General features: G+C 33.8%; 1 protein-coding gene and 1 pseudogene across 4 annotated transcripts in view; one reads left to right on the top strand and one right to left on the bottom strand.

Moving 5' to 3' along the window:
• Positions 1 to 12,212, top strand: part of TMEM135 (transmembrane protein 135) — a 252,500-nt gene extending 240,288 nt beyond the window's left edge. For 2 of the 4 annotated variants that reach the window (XM_061202749.1, XM_061202748.1), the window contains 5 exons: positions 3,729 to 3,792; positions 4,775 to 4,851; positions 8,934 to 9,032; positions 9,848 to 9,915; positions 11,758 to 12,212. In XM_061202749.1, coding sequence (XP_061058732.1) covers positions 3,729 to 3,792; positions 4,775 to 4,851; positions 8,934 to 9,032; positions 9,848 to 9,915; positions 11,758 to 11,890 — 441 coding nt within the window. In that variant the 3' untranslated portion in view covers positions 11,891 to 12,212. Of the gene's footprint in view, positions 1 to 3,728; positions 3,793 to 4,774; positions 4,852 to 8,933; positions 9,033 to 9,847; positions 9,916 to 10,252; positions 10,310 to 11,757 lie in introns of those variants that run through there. The other 2 variants (XM_061202750.1, XM_061202751.1) reach the window with 2 other exon arrangements.
• LOC133099224 (dihydrofolate reductase-like) lies at positions 2,656 to 3,248 on the bottom strand (annotated as a pseudogene).
• Positions 12,213 to 12,523: the final 311 nt, after the last annotated feature.

Genomic DNA, 12,523 nt, shown 5'->3' with positions numbered 1-12,523 from the left:
GGCTTTTTTGTTTGTTTACATTTTTGCTACTTATTTGCTTAGGTAATATAAACTAATGGTAATTAAACTAAGGAAAATGCAACTGGGTCAGAAAATCTATTATAAAAAATATTCATACAGCATGTTCCAAAGCCATATGTGATTTCTGAAAAATTTATCAATTTTTTGCGTCTTCCTAAGAATGTAATTAAGAGAAGGTCAGGCAAACAAACCTTATTTCTTCTGTGTCTTCTTGGTGAACTGACCCTTTTTCCATTTTGTAATGTTCCTCTTTATCCTGGTAATATTCCTTGTTCTGAAGTCTACTATGTCTATTATTAATATAGCTACTCCAGTTTTCTTTTGATTATATTTGATGGTATATTTTCCTTCTTTAATCTTTCCGTGACCTCAGTTTAAAGGCTGGTTTCTTTTAGACCACATATAGTTGGTTCTTACTTTGTATCCAGTTTGGTAATCACTGTCTTTTAATTGGTATATTTAGACTCTTTACATTTAATATAGTTATTGATATGGTTGAGTTTATATCTGTTTGTATCTACTTTCTTATTAGTTGTTTTATATTTGTTCCATTTTTTTCTTTGTTCCTCTTTTTTTTTGTCTCCTGGATTTTGGGGGTATTTTTTATGTATTTTAAATTTATATTAATTTTTTTGTATTTTTTATATTCTATCATCACTATTGACTTATTATTTATGTGTCTTTTTAAAATTTAGTGATTGTCTTAACATTTATAATAAACATTTTTAATTTATTGGTCAATATTTTTGAATAATATTATACCACTTCAATATAGTGTAAGAATCTTACCACATCATACTTGTAATTCCTCCTTCGCATCCTTTGTGCAATTCATTTATCTTTTCATATGTTATAAACCCCACAATATGCTGTTGCTATTTTTGTTTTGGACCAGGAGTCAGAAAACTTTTTCTGTAAAGGGCCAAAGAGTAGATATTTTAAGCTTTGTGGAACATATGGTCTCACTCATAACTATTCAGCTCTGATGTTATAGTGTGAAAGCAGCCATAGACAATATATAAATGAATGAGCATGGCTGTATTCCAATAAAAATTTAGCACACTGTATTAGAATTTCATATAATTTTCACATGTCACAAAATATTATTATTTTTTATTTTTATCCATTGAGAGGTGTAAAAATATTCTAGCTTATGAGCCATGTAAAAACAGGTGGCAGGCTAGATTTGCCTAGTGGGCCATAGTTTTCTGACCACTGCTTTAGACAGTTGATTCATTTTTATAACAATTAAAGATAAGAAAAACATGTCTTCTAAATTTACCTTCATTTTACCATTTCCAGAGCTCTTCCTCTCTTTTTTTATACCTAAATTTTTAGCTGGTGTCTTGTTCCTTCTGCCTGCAGAACGACCTTTAACATTTCTGGTAATGCAGGTCTGCAGGTGGTGTATTTTCTCAGCTTCTATCTGTCTGAGAGAATCTTTCCCCCCCCCCCCACATTAACATTTATTAAACATTTTGAGTATTATACACAATTTGCTTCTTTTGCTTAGCAATTTTTGGCGTTTTTCTGTCAGTACTTTGTCCTTTTTAACTGCTGCAGATGTTACATTTTATAGACATATTGGTTAGTTATTTCTTATTTATCAACATTTGGGCTCTTTCCAAGTTTGAAAAAAAATGTTGCAACAAATACTGTTGGGTCCATTTCTTTGTTCAGGATTAATTTCTAGAAGTGGAAGTTCTGGGTCCAAACCCAGAATATTTTGAATATTAATTGATATTGCTAACTTACACTCTAAAAAGGTTGTCCCAATTTATAAGGCAGAAAATGCTCTTTTTATTTTTTTTGGATACTTAATCTAAATCTTTGCTAACATGATGGGTAAAACATGTTTTAATTTTCATTTTTTAATTCTGTGAAGTTTAGTTTCTAACTTACTAATTTTGGTTTCTAGCAATATTCATTCTGAATTTATTACCTCCTTGAATTTTTAATTTTAGCCATTATGCTTGATATTAGATTATTCTTTTTTGTAAAGAGCAGCCAGTTCTTGTTTTATCATTGTAACATCCCATGGAATCTCATTGAAGATCAGAAACAAAGTCTTTTAAGGTCTCAGACCTTCTCCTTTAACCACCGAAAAGGTAGTGTCATACCTGCCTCTTTACTATCCGTGTGGAATATCCTGGAGTTCTCAACTTATTGACTCCCGGTCAGAGTGAACAGAATATTTTTCACAAGTGTGATATAGAGTAATTCACAGTCCCTCTTTTGATCTAATTTTAATAACTGAGTGCTAGCTCTTCTATTTATAATCCATTTCTGACCTTTGGACCCATCTGCCTATCTCCTAGCTCTATAGGCTCTGGTTTCAACTTACGCTATCAGGGGACTCTCCCAATTTGGGCTGTCTTGGTAGATATTCTACCCTAGGCAGGTGCTGGTAACCTATTCTTGACCCTTGATGGGCATTCAGGCAGTTACAGCAAGAAATGTTTCACAAATGGTATCTGATACAGTCTAGTTAAGATTAATGGGGAATAAAGGTACTTTGCTTAGGAATAATTATCCATAGATCTAAAGTCAACAAAAGTGTTTACAACAAAAAATACATAATTTTTTTTTGGGGGGGAGGAGGAGGCTTGAAATAGATCAGAAAACACTTTCATATTAACTGTTCTTTTCATATTCTTCAAATCTGTACTTAATGCCTTTCTCCTCCTGGACATCAGAAGGAACACCTGGATATTCTGGGAGAAGTTTATATTTTTCCAAATCAGTTTCTGGAAAAAATGTGTCACTTTCAAATTCCTGCATGATCCTTGTCACAAATAGTCGAAGATGGCCTGGCCTGTTCATGGCTTCCTTGTAAACGGAACTGTGTCCCACTATCCAAACCATGTCCACTTTATTTGTTAATTCTGGTTGCTCAATAAGTTTTAAGGCATCATCCAGACTTTTGGCAAGAAAATGAGCTCCCTGTGGAGGTTCCTTGAGTTCTCTACTGAGAACTATATTAATTCTGTCCTTTAAAGATCGATTCTTCTCTGGAATGGAGAACCAGGTTTTCCTATCCATAATCACCAAATTCTGTTTACCTTCTGCTGAAGAAGTTGTGGTCATTCTTTGGAAATACCTGTATTCATTCCTGAGCGGGGGCCAGGGCAGGTCCCCGTTCTTGACAGTGGTTCGTCCCCGATCTGATCTTGCCGATGTTCTGTGTTCTGGGACACAGCAACGATGCAGTTTAGCGGACGAACCATGACAGCAGCAGAAAACACTTCTGAGCTAGCACGTCACACCGACATGGGGATTACCCGCCAGCTTGGTGCGAAATTTCTGAGAGAGTCCTTATTTCACCTTGATATTGAAAAATGTTTTCTCTAAGTATAGGATTCTGACTTGACAGAGTTGTAGCTTATCCAGCTTTTTCTCCTTGTTAGAATGGGAGTGATACTTTTCCCAGCATTCTACATCTAAGCAAAAGTAGAATTTTTGAATTCATTTTGAAAAATCATTGCAATGAAAATTTTATGTATAATTTCTTAATAGGGTCTATCCAAACAGTAACGTTATAACAGGTTACTGTTCATAATTTTACCAATCATACATTCAGTTTGATTTAAATAAGATCACCAATTTGCCTCCAAGGTCAGCTAATGACTCACCCATTACAGATGTTACATGCATTTTTTTCCTAGAACTGAAACAACTGAAGTCATTGTATTTTCTTCTTGATACAGGGTACTAGTTGCTTCCTGCGCTGGGTCAGAAATCTGGATGATGAACTGCATGCCATTATAGCTGGTAAAGCAATGATAAAATACATATATTACTATTGCATCAATCAGTAGTAGGAATGAAGCAGACATGGTTTTCAAATTCATCTGATTTCTTTGTATCTTCCTTTCTCTGTAATAGAATCCCCATTAAGGCACTAGTACAAACATTTTATATTTGTGAAGTTTAACGTATCAAGGCTCTCTTGCCATCTGATGTTTTGGGTTGGCAATATAATGACTTGGGTATCTGTCCTGCTACAGGCCAGAAATTCTAGGGAATGTGTCACAAAAGAACATAAAGACTTAAAATATTATATAAGTGACTAGTGGAAGTGCAATTAGATTTCTTAAAATATTCTGATTTTACCACTGGCAAGTGATGTATTTTTTAATAATAATTTTTTTAGGAACTCAAGTAATTTTATAAAAATAAAAACTAAACATTTTCTGTGAGTTCAGTATATGTATTACTTAAGTTAAATAGACAACTTTTCAGATATTTATTAGTAATATCCCTACTATTAGTATTCCAGGCCTCCTACCACCTTGGTTTTCCATTTATAGAATGAAAGCAATGGAGGGAAGTGTGATGACAGCACTAAACATAATTTGAGCTGTTAGGAGAATAGATGAATGACTATTTCCACTTAAAATCAGAAATGATACCAGTAACCTTTAAAAAATTATTTTAAAAAATCATTGTATTTGGCAAGACCACTGCTGTTTTTAAAAGTTAAATTTAGAATGTAGTTTCTTGTGATATGTGTATCAAAACTGTGGTTCCTAACTCTAAAGGTCAATTTTTAAGTTTAAAAATATGTGATAATAAATAAGAATTCACCCCATTTTAATGTCATCACTTATATTACTGTCCTTGATTTTGTTGTAACAAAAGGCAGTGCTACAAATCAGTTCTTTCCTATTTAAGTGAATCAGCATTTCTGAGTGACTTAATAACAAAGAAATACTTTGAGTTCTGATCAGTTTTGCCTTATTTGTTGTTTCAGGATTTTTGGCGGGAATATCAATGATGTTTTATAAAAGCACAACAATTTCCATGTATTTAGCTTCCAAATTGGTAGAGGTAAGCAAACATTTTTAAGCACATACAACCAAAGGATACAGAGCTTTTTAGCTGCTTTAGTAGTAAATATATATCCCAGTTTCAAAAGCAAATTCTAATCCTATAAGAGTACTTACAAAGTCAGTTCTCCTATTTCTTCTTTTTTCTTTGTGTTATTTTCAAATATACACAAGCATAGAAGGAATAATGTGATAACCCTCATGTACCCATCATACAGCTTCAACGGTTAACAGCATTTGGCCAATCTCCTTTCACCTATACTGCTCCAAACCCCCAAGTACCAAATTATTTTAAAACAAATCCCAGAGATCAAATCACTTCATCCATAAACAACTGAGGAGAAAGAGTCCTTAAAAAATAAAACTAAAGGATAAGGACTCCTTAAAAACAAACAAATCACCAATGCCATCAGGGTATAATCAAAATACATGTCATAAATTTTAAAAACCTGGTAATTCTTTAATATTATCGTTATCCAATTAGAGCTTACATTTTCAATATTACCTCACAAATGTCTTTTGCAATCCCTTTGTTTTAGTTGAGATCCAAAGTCTCTTTTTAGTTTATAATAGTTATCCCTCACCCTTTCTTCTTTTCTTCCCCCTTCCTTTTTTTCCTTGCCATTTATTTGCTGACGATCTAGGTTATTAGTTCTTTGGAATTTCCCACATTCTGGATTTTGCTGATTGCATCCTCACTGGTGGTGTTATAACATGTTCCTTTAACTCATGTATTGTCTGTAAACTGTAAATTAGATCCAGAGCCTTAAGCAAGTTCAGGTTCAGTTTCTTTTAGGGGGATGGTAGTGGCAGAAAAGCTTCACATTTACTGTGTGTGTGAATTCCTATTACATCACATTAGGAAACACAAAAATGTCGGGTTGTCTCTCTTTTTGTGATGCTGAGATGGATCAGTGGGCTCCGTGTTGACAGAGCCAACATGAGGTTCTCCATCTTTTACCCTATTGTTTTAGCAGCCATTAATGACCAGGGTTTATTATTTCACTGAGGGTTGCAAAATCATCATAATCTAATATTATTGTTTCTTCTGCATTTATTAGTGGGAATTCTTCAAAAAGAACTTTCCCTTTCAGCTGTTTGGTTACTGTGAGATCGTCTGTTCACAAAGTCATAATAAAGTGCTTGATTACTCCCCTTTTATTTGCTAATGTTTGGAGTGAGTTAGTCCCTAGCATCCTGCAAAGTTGACCTGTAAGTCTTTGTTGTCAGGTGTCTTTATGAAGACATGGAGTTTAACGTATTTGATTTGTTTCAGCCTATTGCAGTCATTATGCTCAAATTGCCCCATCTTTGGCCATGAGAGCCTCTTCAAGTTGACTCCTGTTTCTTTTTTGACGTAATGCCGGTATCTTTGACAGTTTTCTTGCTTTGTGATAAAACAAGATATTCCAGGCTCACCTGGGTGGTTCCCTGCTCCAGACATAGAATCAGCATTCTCTAGTGGCACCTAGTTTCTTTTGGTGAGAAATGGTATTTAGAAAACTTTAGTTTGGGTGCTAAAGGTTTTTTGCTCCTAGGCTAGTCATTGTTTCTTGGCCTTTCCAGTGAACAGAGTTAGAGCATCCTATTTTTTTTCTCTTTCTTTTCAGAGAAAGAGAAAATAATTAGGAGCACATTGATGTTTTCAATTCAAAGTTCAGGTTATAGATTTTATTTAACTTGTTTGATTTTTAAAAAGTTTTATCTCACTGAAAAATCTGTGTCCCTAATGACATTAAGAAAATTATACAAATTTGTTTTATCCAAATGAGAGAGAGAAAGAGAGAGAGAGAAAGAGGCAGGGGAGGAGGCATTTATTTTTTCTCAGTGCCTTTGGAAGCCATTGGAGAGCTTTAAGCATGGAAATGACGTGATTTAATTCACATTTTAAGAAGAATAGTCTGGCTATTATATAGAGAATGGATTAGAGGCAAGACTGGAATCTGGGAGAGAACCGTTAGTCTCAGGCAGAAAATGGTGGCTTGTGTCAGGATGGTAGCAGTAGAGATAGAGAAAAGTACACAGATTTGGTGTATGTTTAGGAGATAGAGTTGGCAGGACTTGCTAATAGAAAGGAAAAGGGGAGTGAGAGAATATATTTTTTTGCCCTAGCTGGCAAAAATATATTCTTTGACATAGGGGCCATCCAACATTGAGATCTAGTTTGTAAAATGTTCCTCTAAATGGCTAGAGGTTTTAAAGCCAAGCAGTGGTATCGCTCTGTTTCTTGTATCAACAGATCGTATCTGATAAGTGTGCTGATGAGAACTTTTTTTTAAATGCAGGAAATTAGAAGTGTAAGCTTACTATGTCCTTTGTGGAATTAATGACTGTGGTATAATAGGCAGTCATTTTCCTATGATTGAAGTTAATTTTATATTAAAATGCTGTATTACTATATAATGCATATTAAGTAAACATCACCTGTATAGGCAACTTTTTTCTTGGAAAAAATTATTTCCAAGACATATTTATTGAGTATCGATTATGTTCCCATTACTGTGGTGGTGCTGGTAAGCATATAGAAGTATAGGATACAGTCCCAACTCTTCATTAACTTAGACTGTAGGTCAACAGATAAGTTTTATTGTAGGAAATAATTAGGAACACAATGATCCCATATATCAAGAGGTACCTGTTTCACATAACGTTTCTATGATGCCATTCTACCACATCTGAATTTCATTTTTGTTAACAGGAATACACTACAGTATATCTGTACCTTGTAATATATTCTCATATTACTTTCAAAATAATGGCCCATGTTTATCTTGTTACTGAAGTAGATTATAAATCTCTTTGTACATATCTTACAGATTGAAGTTAATTTTATATTAAAATGCTATATTAATACATAATATTAATTAAAAATCAGCTGTATAAACAACTTTTTTCTTGGAAAAAATTATTTTATGTTCTTTATTTCATGGTCCACTCATGTCTTCTTAAAGCTCCCTCCAACCTATTGAAACACCATTCTGTCTTGGTCATCTTTCCACTTTTCTTACTTGTTTCACTTTAGCATTCCTACGTTCCAGAAAACCCATTTCCATGAATTATCCTTTGTTCCATCCATATAAATTTGCTGGAAATTCCCCATACATGTCATGTATTTTCACCCTGTTTGTTACCCCTGCTTTTCCTCTCTTATCTAGTTGTTGATGTTAGGCCTCTTAGAAAGCAGCAGTATTAAAAGTGGGGTCAGCAGACTAGTGCTGGTCTATGAAGTGTTCATTACCATACCAGTTCATGACAAGGAAAGGATAGAAATTGAGAGGAAGCATTTGGAAACCTTATAGCAACTCGATGGAGTAATTTGTTTTTTGAATGTAATAGTGAAAATTTGGTTCAATTCTAGTAATTCGTTTTTATTGTATTATAAAAGCATCAGGCCATGATAGTTGGAAATTTTTTTTTTTAAAAGTGGTTCTTCACTGCAGATGGTTTGAGATGCCCACTACTCAATGTAGTCATTTCTGAAATTCTCCTTGGTCCTTTGTCCTAGACAGAATAGTTGCTCCCTCCTCTGGGGAGCCTATATATATATATGTGTGTATATATATATATATATACACATATATATGTGTGTATATATATATATTTGAGATAAAGATAGATATACATACGTACACATGTGATGATCTACACATCTAATCAATATAGATATCTTGTAGCCTTATTAAAGTGTGTTAGTTATTTCTTATGCACTAATCGGGTTTACACCAGTACACGTTTAATGAATGAATGAATAGATCTAACAGAGAAGGGAGGACTTGGGCATTGTACAAATAGCAGTGAAGAATAAATAGCATGAAAGAGGTAGAAATAAAGTGCTGTTGAATTTCACAGAAAAGTATTATTACTGGCATCTGGGGTTTGGGGTGAGTGAATGAGGGAAAGGGAAGGGCTGACACTTAACATGTCAGGGAAGATGTACCTATGATTTGAGCTCTGAAAGGATTGTTAGGATTTTGAAAGGTAGAAAAAATAGTTGTAGATAGGGAACGTATCACTCCACTTTATTGGTAATGCTATTTAAAGTTGTTTTCTTTATAAATCTTGCGCTATGTGCTTGTTTTGCAGACAATGTATTTCAAAGGCATTGAAGCAGGAAAGGTTCCCTATTTTCCCCATGCAGACACTATCATCTATTCCATCTCTACGGCAATTTGCTTCCAGGCAGTAAGTATAACTTTTTGAAATGAGAAGTAGAATTATTTCTGTTTCTAGTGTATATTAAACCAATGGGGGAAAAATAAAGGCCTGGGAACATTTCCAGTTTTTACATTTTATGCTTTTTTTGTTTTATTAGCAAGATAGCTTGCAAGTTTCAAATCATTAAACGTGTTAACTTAGTGGGCTAGGTCATGTTTTATGAACACAACAATTTTTAGGTTTAAATAGAGTGCAATTTTTGTAGGAGAATTATCACTCTAGTACCTTGGCTAGAATGCCCTAACTTAATTTTACTTCAAAAAAAGATACCATGGGCATAAATATGAATAATTGCTTTTCCCCAGTATTACTCAGGCAGTGAGGATAGGGGTAGAATCTAGTTTAATAGAAGCATCGTTCAATCTCTTTAAGTTCTGCAATCACCGTTATTGATGTTAATGGTCTTAGGGCTTTTGCAAAGTTTTGGGGACAGCTTTTATTTGCAGTTTCTCACAGTAATGCTGCCAAGTTGGTAAACTTACTATAACTAGTGAAGTGCCAGCTATCTAATGGGTATCTAGTAAATGCTTCCCAATAATAATGACTATTAACTCAATTATTATTCCATGAGCAATATTCCTATTTGAAGGCATATTTGCAAAGATTCTTGAGAGTTATCAACTTAAACATTAATAACATGTTTTTGTTACTACTGTCATCACTGTCGTTTTTTAAATACAGTGAGCAATAAAAATAGAGATAAATATGTTCTGTTGCCTAAGACTGCTGATAATATTTGCTGTTTACTAAAAGAAGTCTCAAATTGAATATTCTAATCTTAGGCTGTCATGGAAGTTCAGACCTTGCGACCATCTTACTGGAAGTTCCTTTTAAGGCTCACCAAGGGCAGGTAAGTGACTGAGATGTTTTAACTGGTCATAGAAAAAAAGCAATTTCCATAAAAAAGATTTCGAATCTTTTCGTTTACTTGAGGGAATATTCTTTCAGTGGTAAAGTAGGTATCTAGCTATAAATCAAATATGACCTAAAATTTAATAAGAATAACATGGGGCATTCTTTTAGTGAACATTATTTTGACTATTTTTTTCCCTATATTATTTTAGATATTTTAAGTGTTCTAGATTAATATGTTGACTTGCAAACTGCTGATAAGTTACTATATAATATTCTTAAGTCTCACTTTTAAAATCTTTGATCTCTTCTTTTTGATTAAAAACATTAAACAGATTCATTAGAAATCATGCCTGAACAATCGACTGATTTCCACTTTGGAAAAATAATCATATTCTTTTGCCTGATTTTGTAAGCATATTTTTCTTTGCCTTTACTGTCATATTCTTTATTATTGTTGTTGTTGTTAGCATTTCCTGCTTATAATCTAATTCTTTGGGAGGCAGGTTGACCTGATAGAAAGACCATGAGCTTGGGAATTGAACAGACCTAGGTTTGACTGCAGTTCTGATACCCTTAGCTGTGTCACCGGTTGGGAAAATTCTTTACCATCATGAGCCTCAAGTTTCTTTCTCTCTTCAGTGAAACAATAATACATACTTTGTGGGAAAATTGAGATGTTTGTGGCAGCCTTTAGCACCTAGTAGGCATTCAGTAAATAGTAGCTGCCATTAATATTAGTAATAGCAAACAGTTGTATAGTGCTTACTATGTCCCAGAAATGGTTTTAGGATACACACATACACACATACAACATACATATACATACATATGTGTTTAATCCTTAAAGTAGCTGTGTGAGATAGGTACTATTAATACCTTGCTTTTACAATGTGAGGAAACTGAGATGCACACAGAGGTTAAACACCTGCCAGAATCAGAGAGCTAGGAAAGAATGGAGCTAGGATATGAGCCAGGCAGTCTGACTGCAGAATTCTTCCTCTTAGCCATGACACTGTGTATCCTCTATATTATTATTATTTAATCATTTATTTCTTTGTCATTTAGGTTTTTTTGCACATCAATGAATTTAACCAGTTGATTATTTCGGAAGGGAACATACTTTGGGAAGGATCTAAAAATCACATTTATTGGCTCTTGGAATAATGATACTGGCCAATGACTCAAAACTAATTTCACCTTGGTATCTTCCCCAGAAAAGAAATGCTTATGATCAGGCACAGAGACACAGAAGGTCCATCCTGCACATTAGCTAAAATATATGTCTTTTAAAATTTTTATATCTCTTAGGTTAGGTGATGGATAAAATGAGGGTATGTTTTTACTATGTTGTGTCTGTTAGAAATTTGAAACCCTATATGCTGTTTGCCCTTCAGTCACATTTGGATGTATTTTCTGTTGACTGTGAGACATTAAAATTTCAATTATGAGAGGAATTACGTTTAATACCTTTGCTTGTCAGTAAATGTTAGCACATTCATTATACATTTAGCTTCTTGTGATTTTATTCATCAGAAAAATCACAATGAACCTATTTTTCTATTTGACACAATCTAGTGGAAAGGATTCTAGAAGGGTTTGAAATAATGATGGTAATCTCTGGGGTTTCAGTTTTGGGGATTATCATCTTTTTAAAGAAAATATGAGACAGTGAATCTTGAGGAAGAGTATCAAAGTGACTTTTGAATCTGCCATTGAGTCTTTTGCCATGTCAGCCTTTTCTGTCTTCCCATCCCATGTAAGATAAGTCAAATGGAGTGAATCATCTTCTTTTATAAACTTCATTAAGTACTTGTTCCCTGTGTCCTCTGTTTTACAGATTTGCCGTCATGAACCGAAAAGTCCTTGACGTTTTTGGTACTGGTGCATCTAAACACTTTCAGGACTTCATCCCTAAGTTGGATCCAAGATACACAATTGTAACACCAGAGTTGCCCATCGAGTTTTCTTGAAGATGACTGTAACTTATTAATGTGACTTAATGTTTCATTATTTTGTCCTAGAGAGTTAATTATGTTGAACACAAAGAAGGGGGCCCGAGCTTGAACGTCAGTGTTATTTCAATGAGAGACGCTCTTTTTTTTGTTTTTCTTACCAATCAGAAATACAGAAGCTTTTTAGGAAAGTGTGTTGCTTAATAATTAAGCTCCCTCTATAGCCAGAATCTCATTCTGGATCACTGTAATGGTTGACATTATGATATATTATTATCGATTAAATTATGTCCACAAGCAATATTAAATAATCTATGTAGAAATATAGTAACAAATAAGAGTATACTTAAAATTACTTTAAAAGATGTTTTACTTCATTCCAATATAATTCTTGGTTAAAACTAAGAATATTTCTACATTTTAGGATACAAAGGATCACGGGTACATGGATTTGGTCTGTATTTTTTTTTTTTTTAAACTTCTGAATTGGTAACTATAGTAGTGAAATGTTATGGGTATGGAGTAACTCTTCACAGACAATGCTGCTTTATTTAGTATAGAGCAAATTAATTGGAGAAAGTGGCCATTCTTACTTCAGGGATGCAAAGACGGGTCTCATACTGTTGTTTGGATAAATGCCGTGGTATCTGT

The sequence above is a fragment of the Eubalaena glacialis genome, chromosome 10 (genome assembly GCF_028564815.1).
Source record: "Eubalaena glacialis isolate mEubGla1 chromosome 10, mEubGla1.1.hap2.+ XY, whole genome shotgun sequence".
Classification (NCBI taxonomy): Eukaryota; Metazoa; Chordata; class Mammalia; order Artiodactyla; family Balaenidae; genus Eubalaena; species Eubalaena glacialis.
Note: the sequence above shows the minus strand (reverse complement) of the source record. Positions and strands in the feature narration are given on the sequence as shown.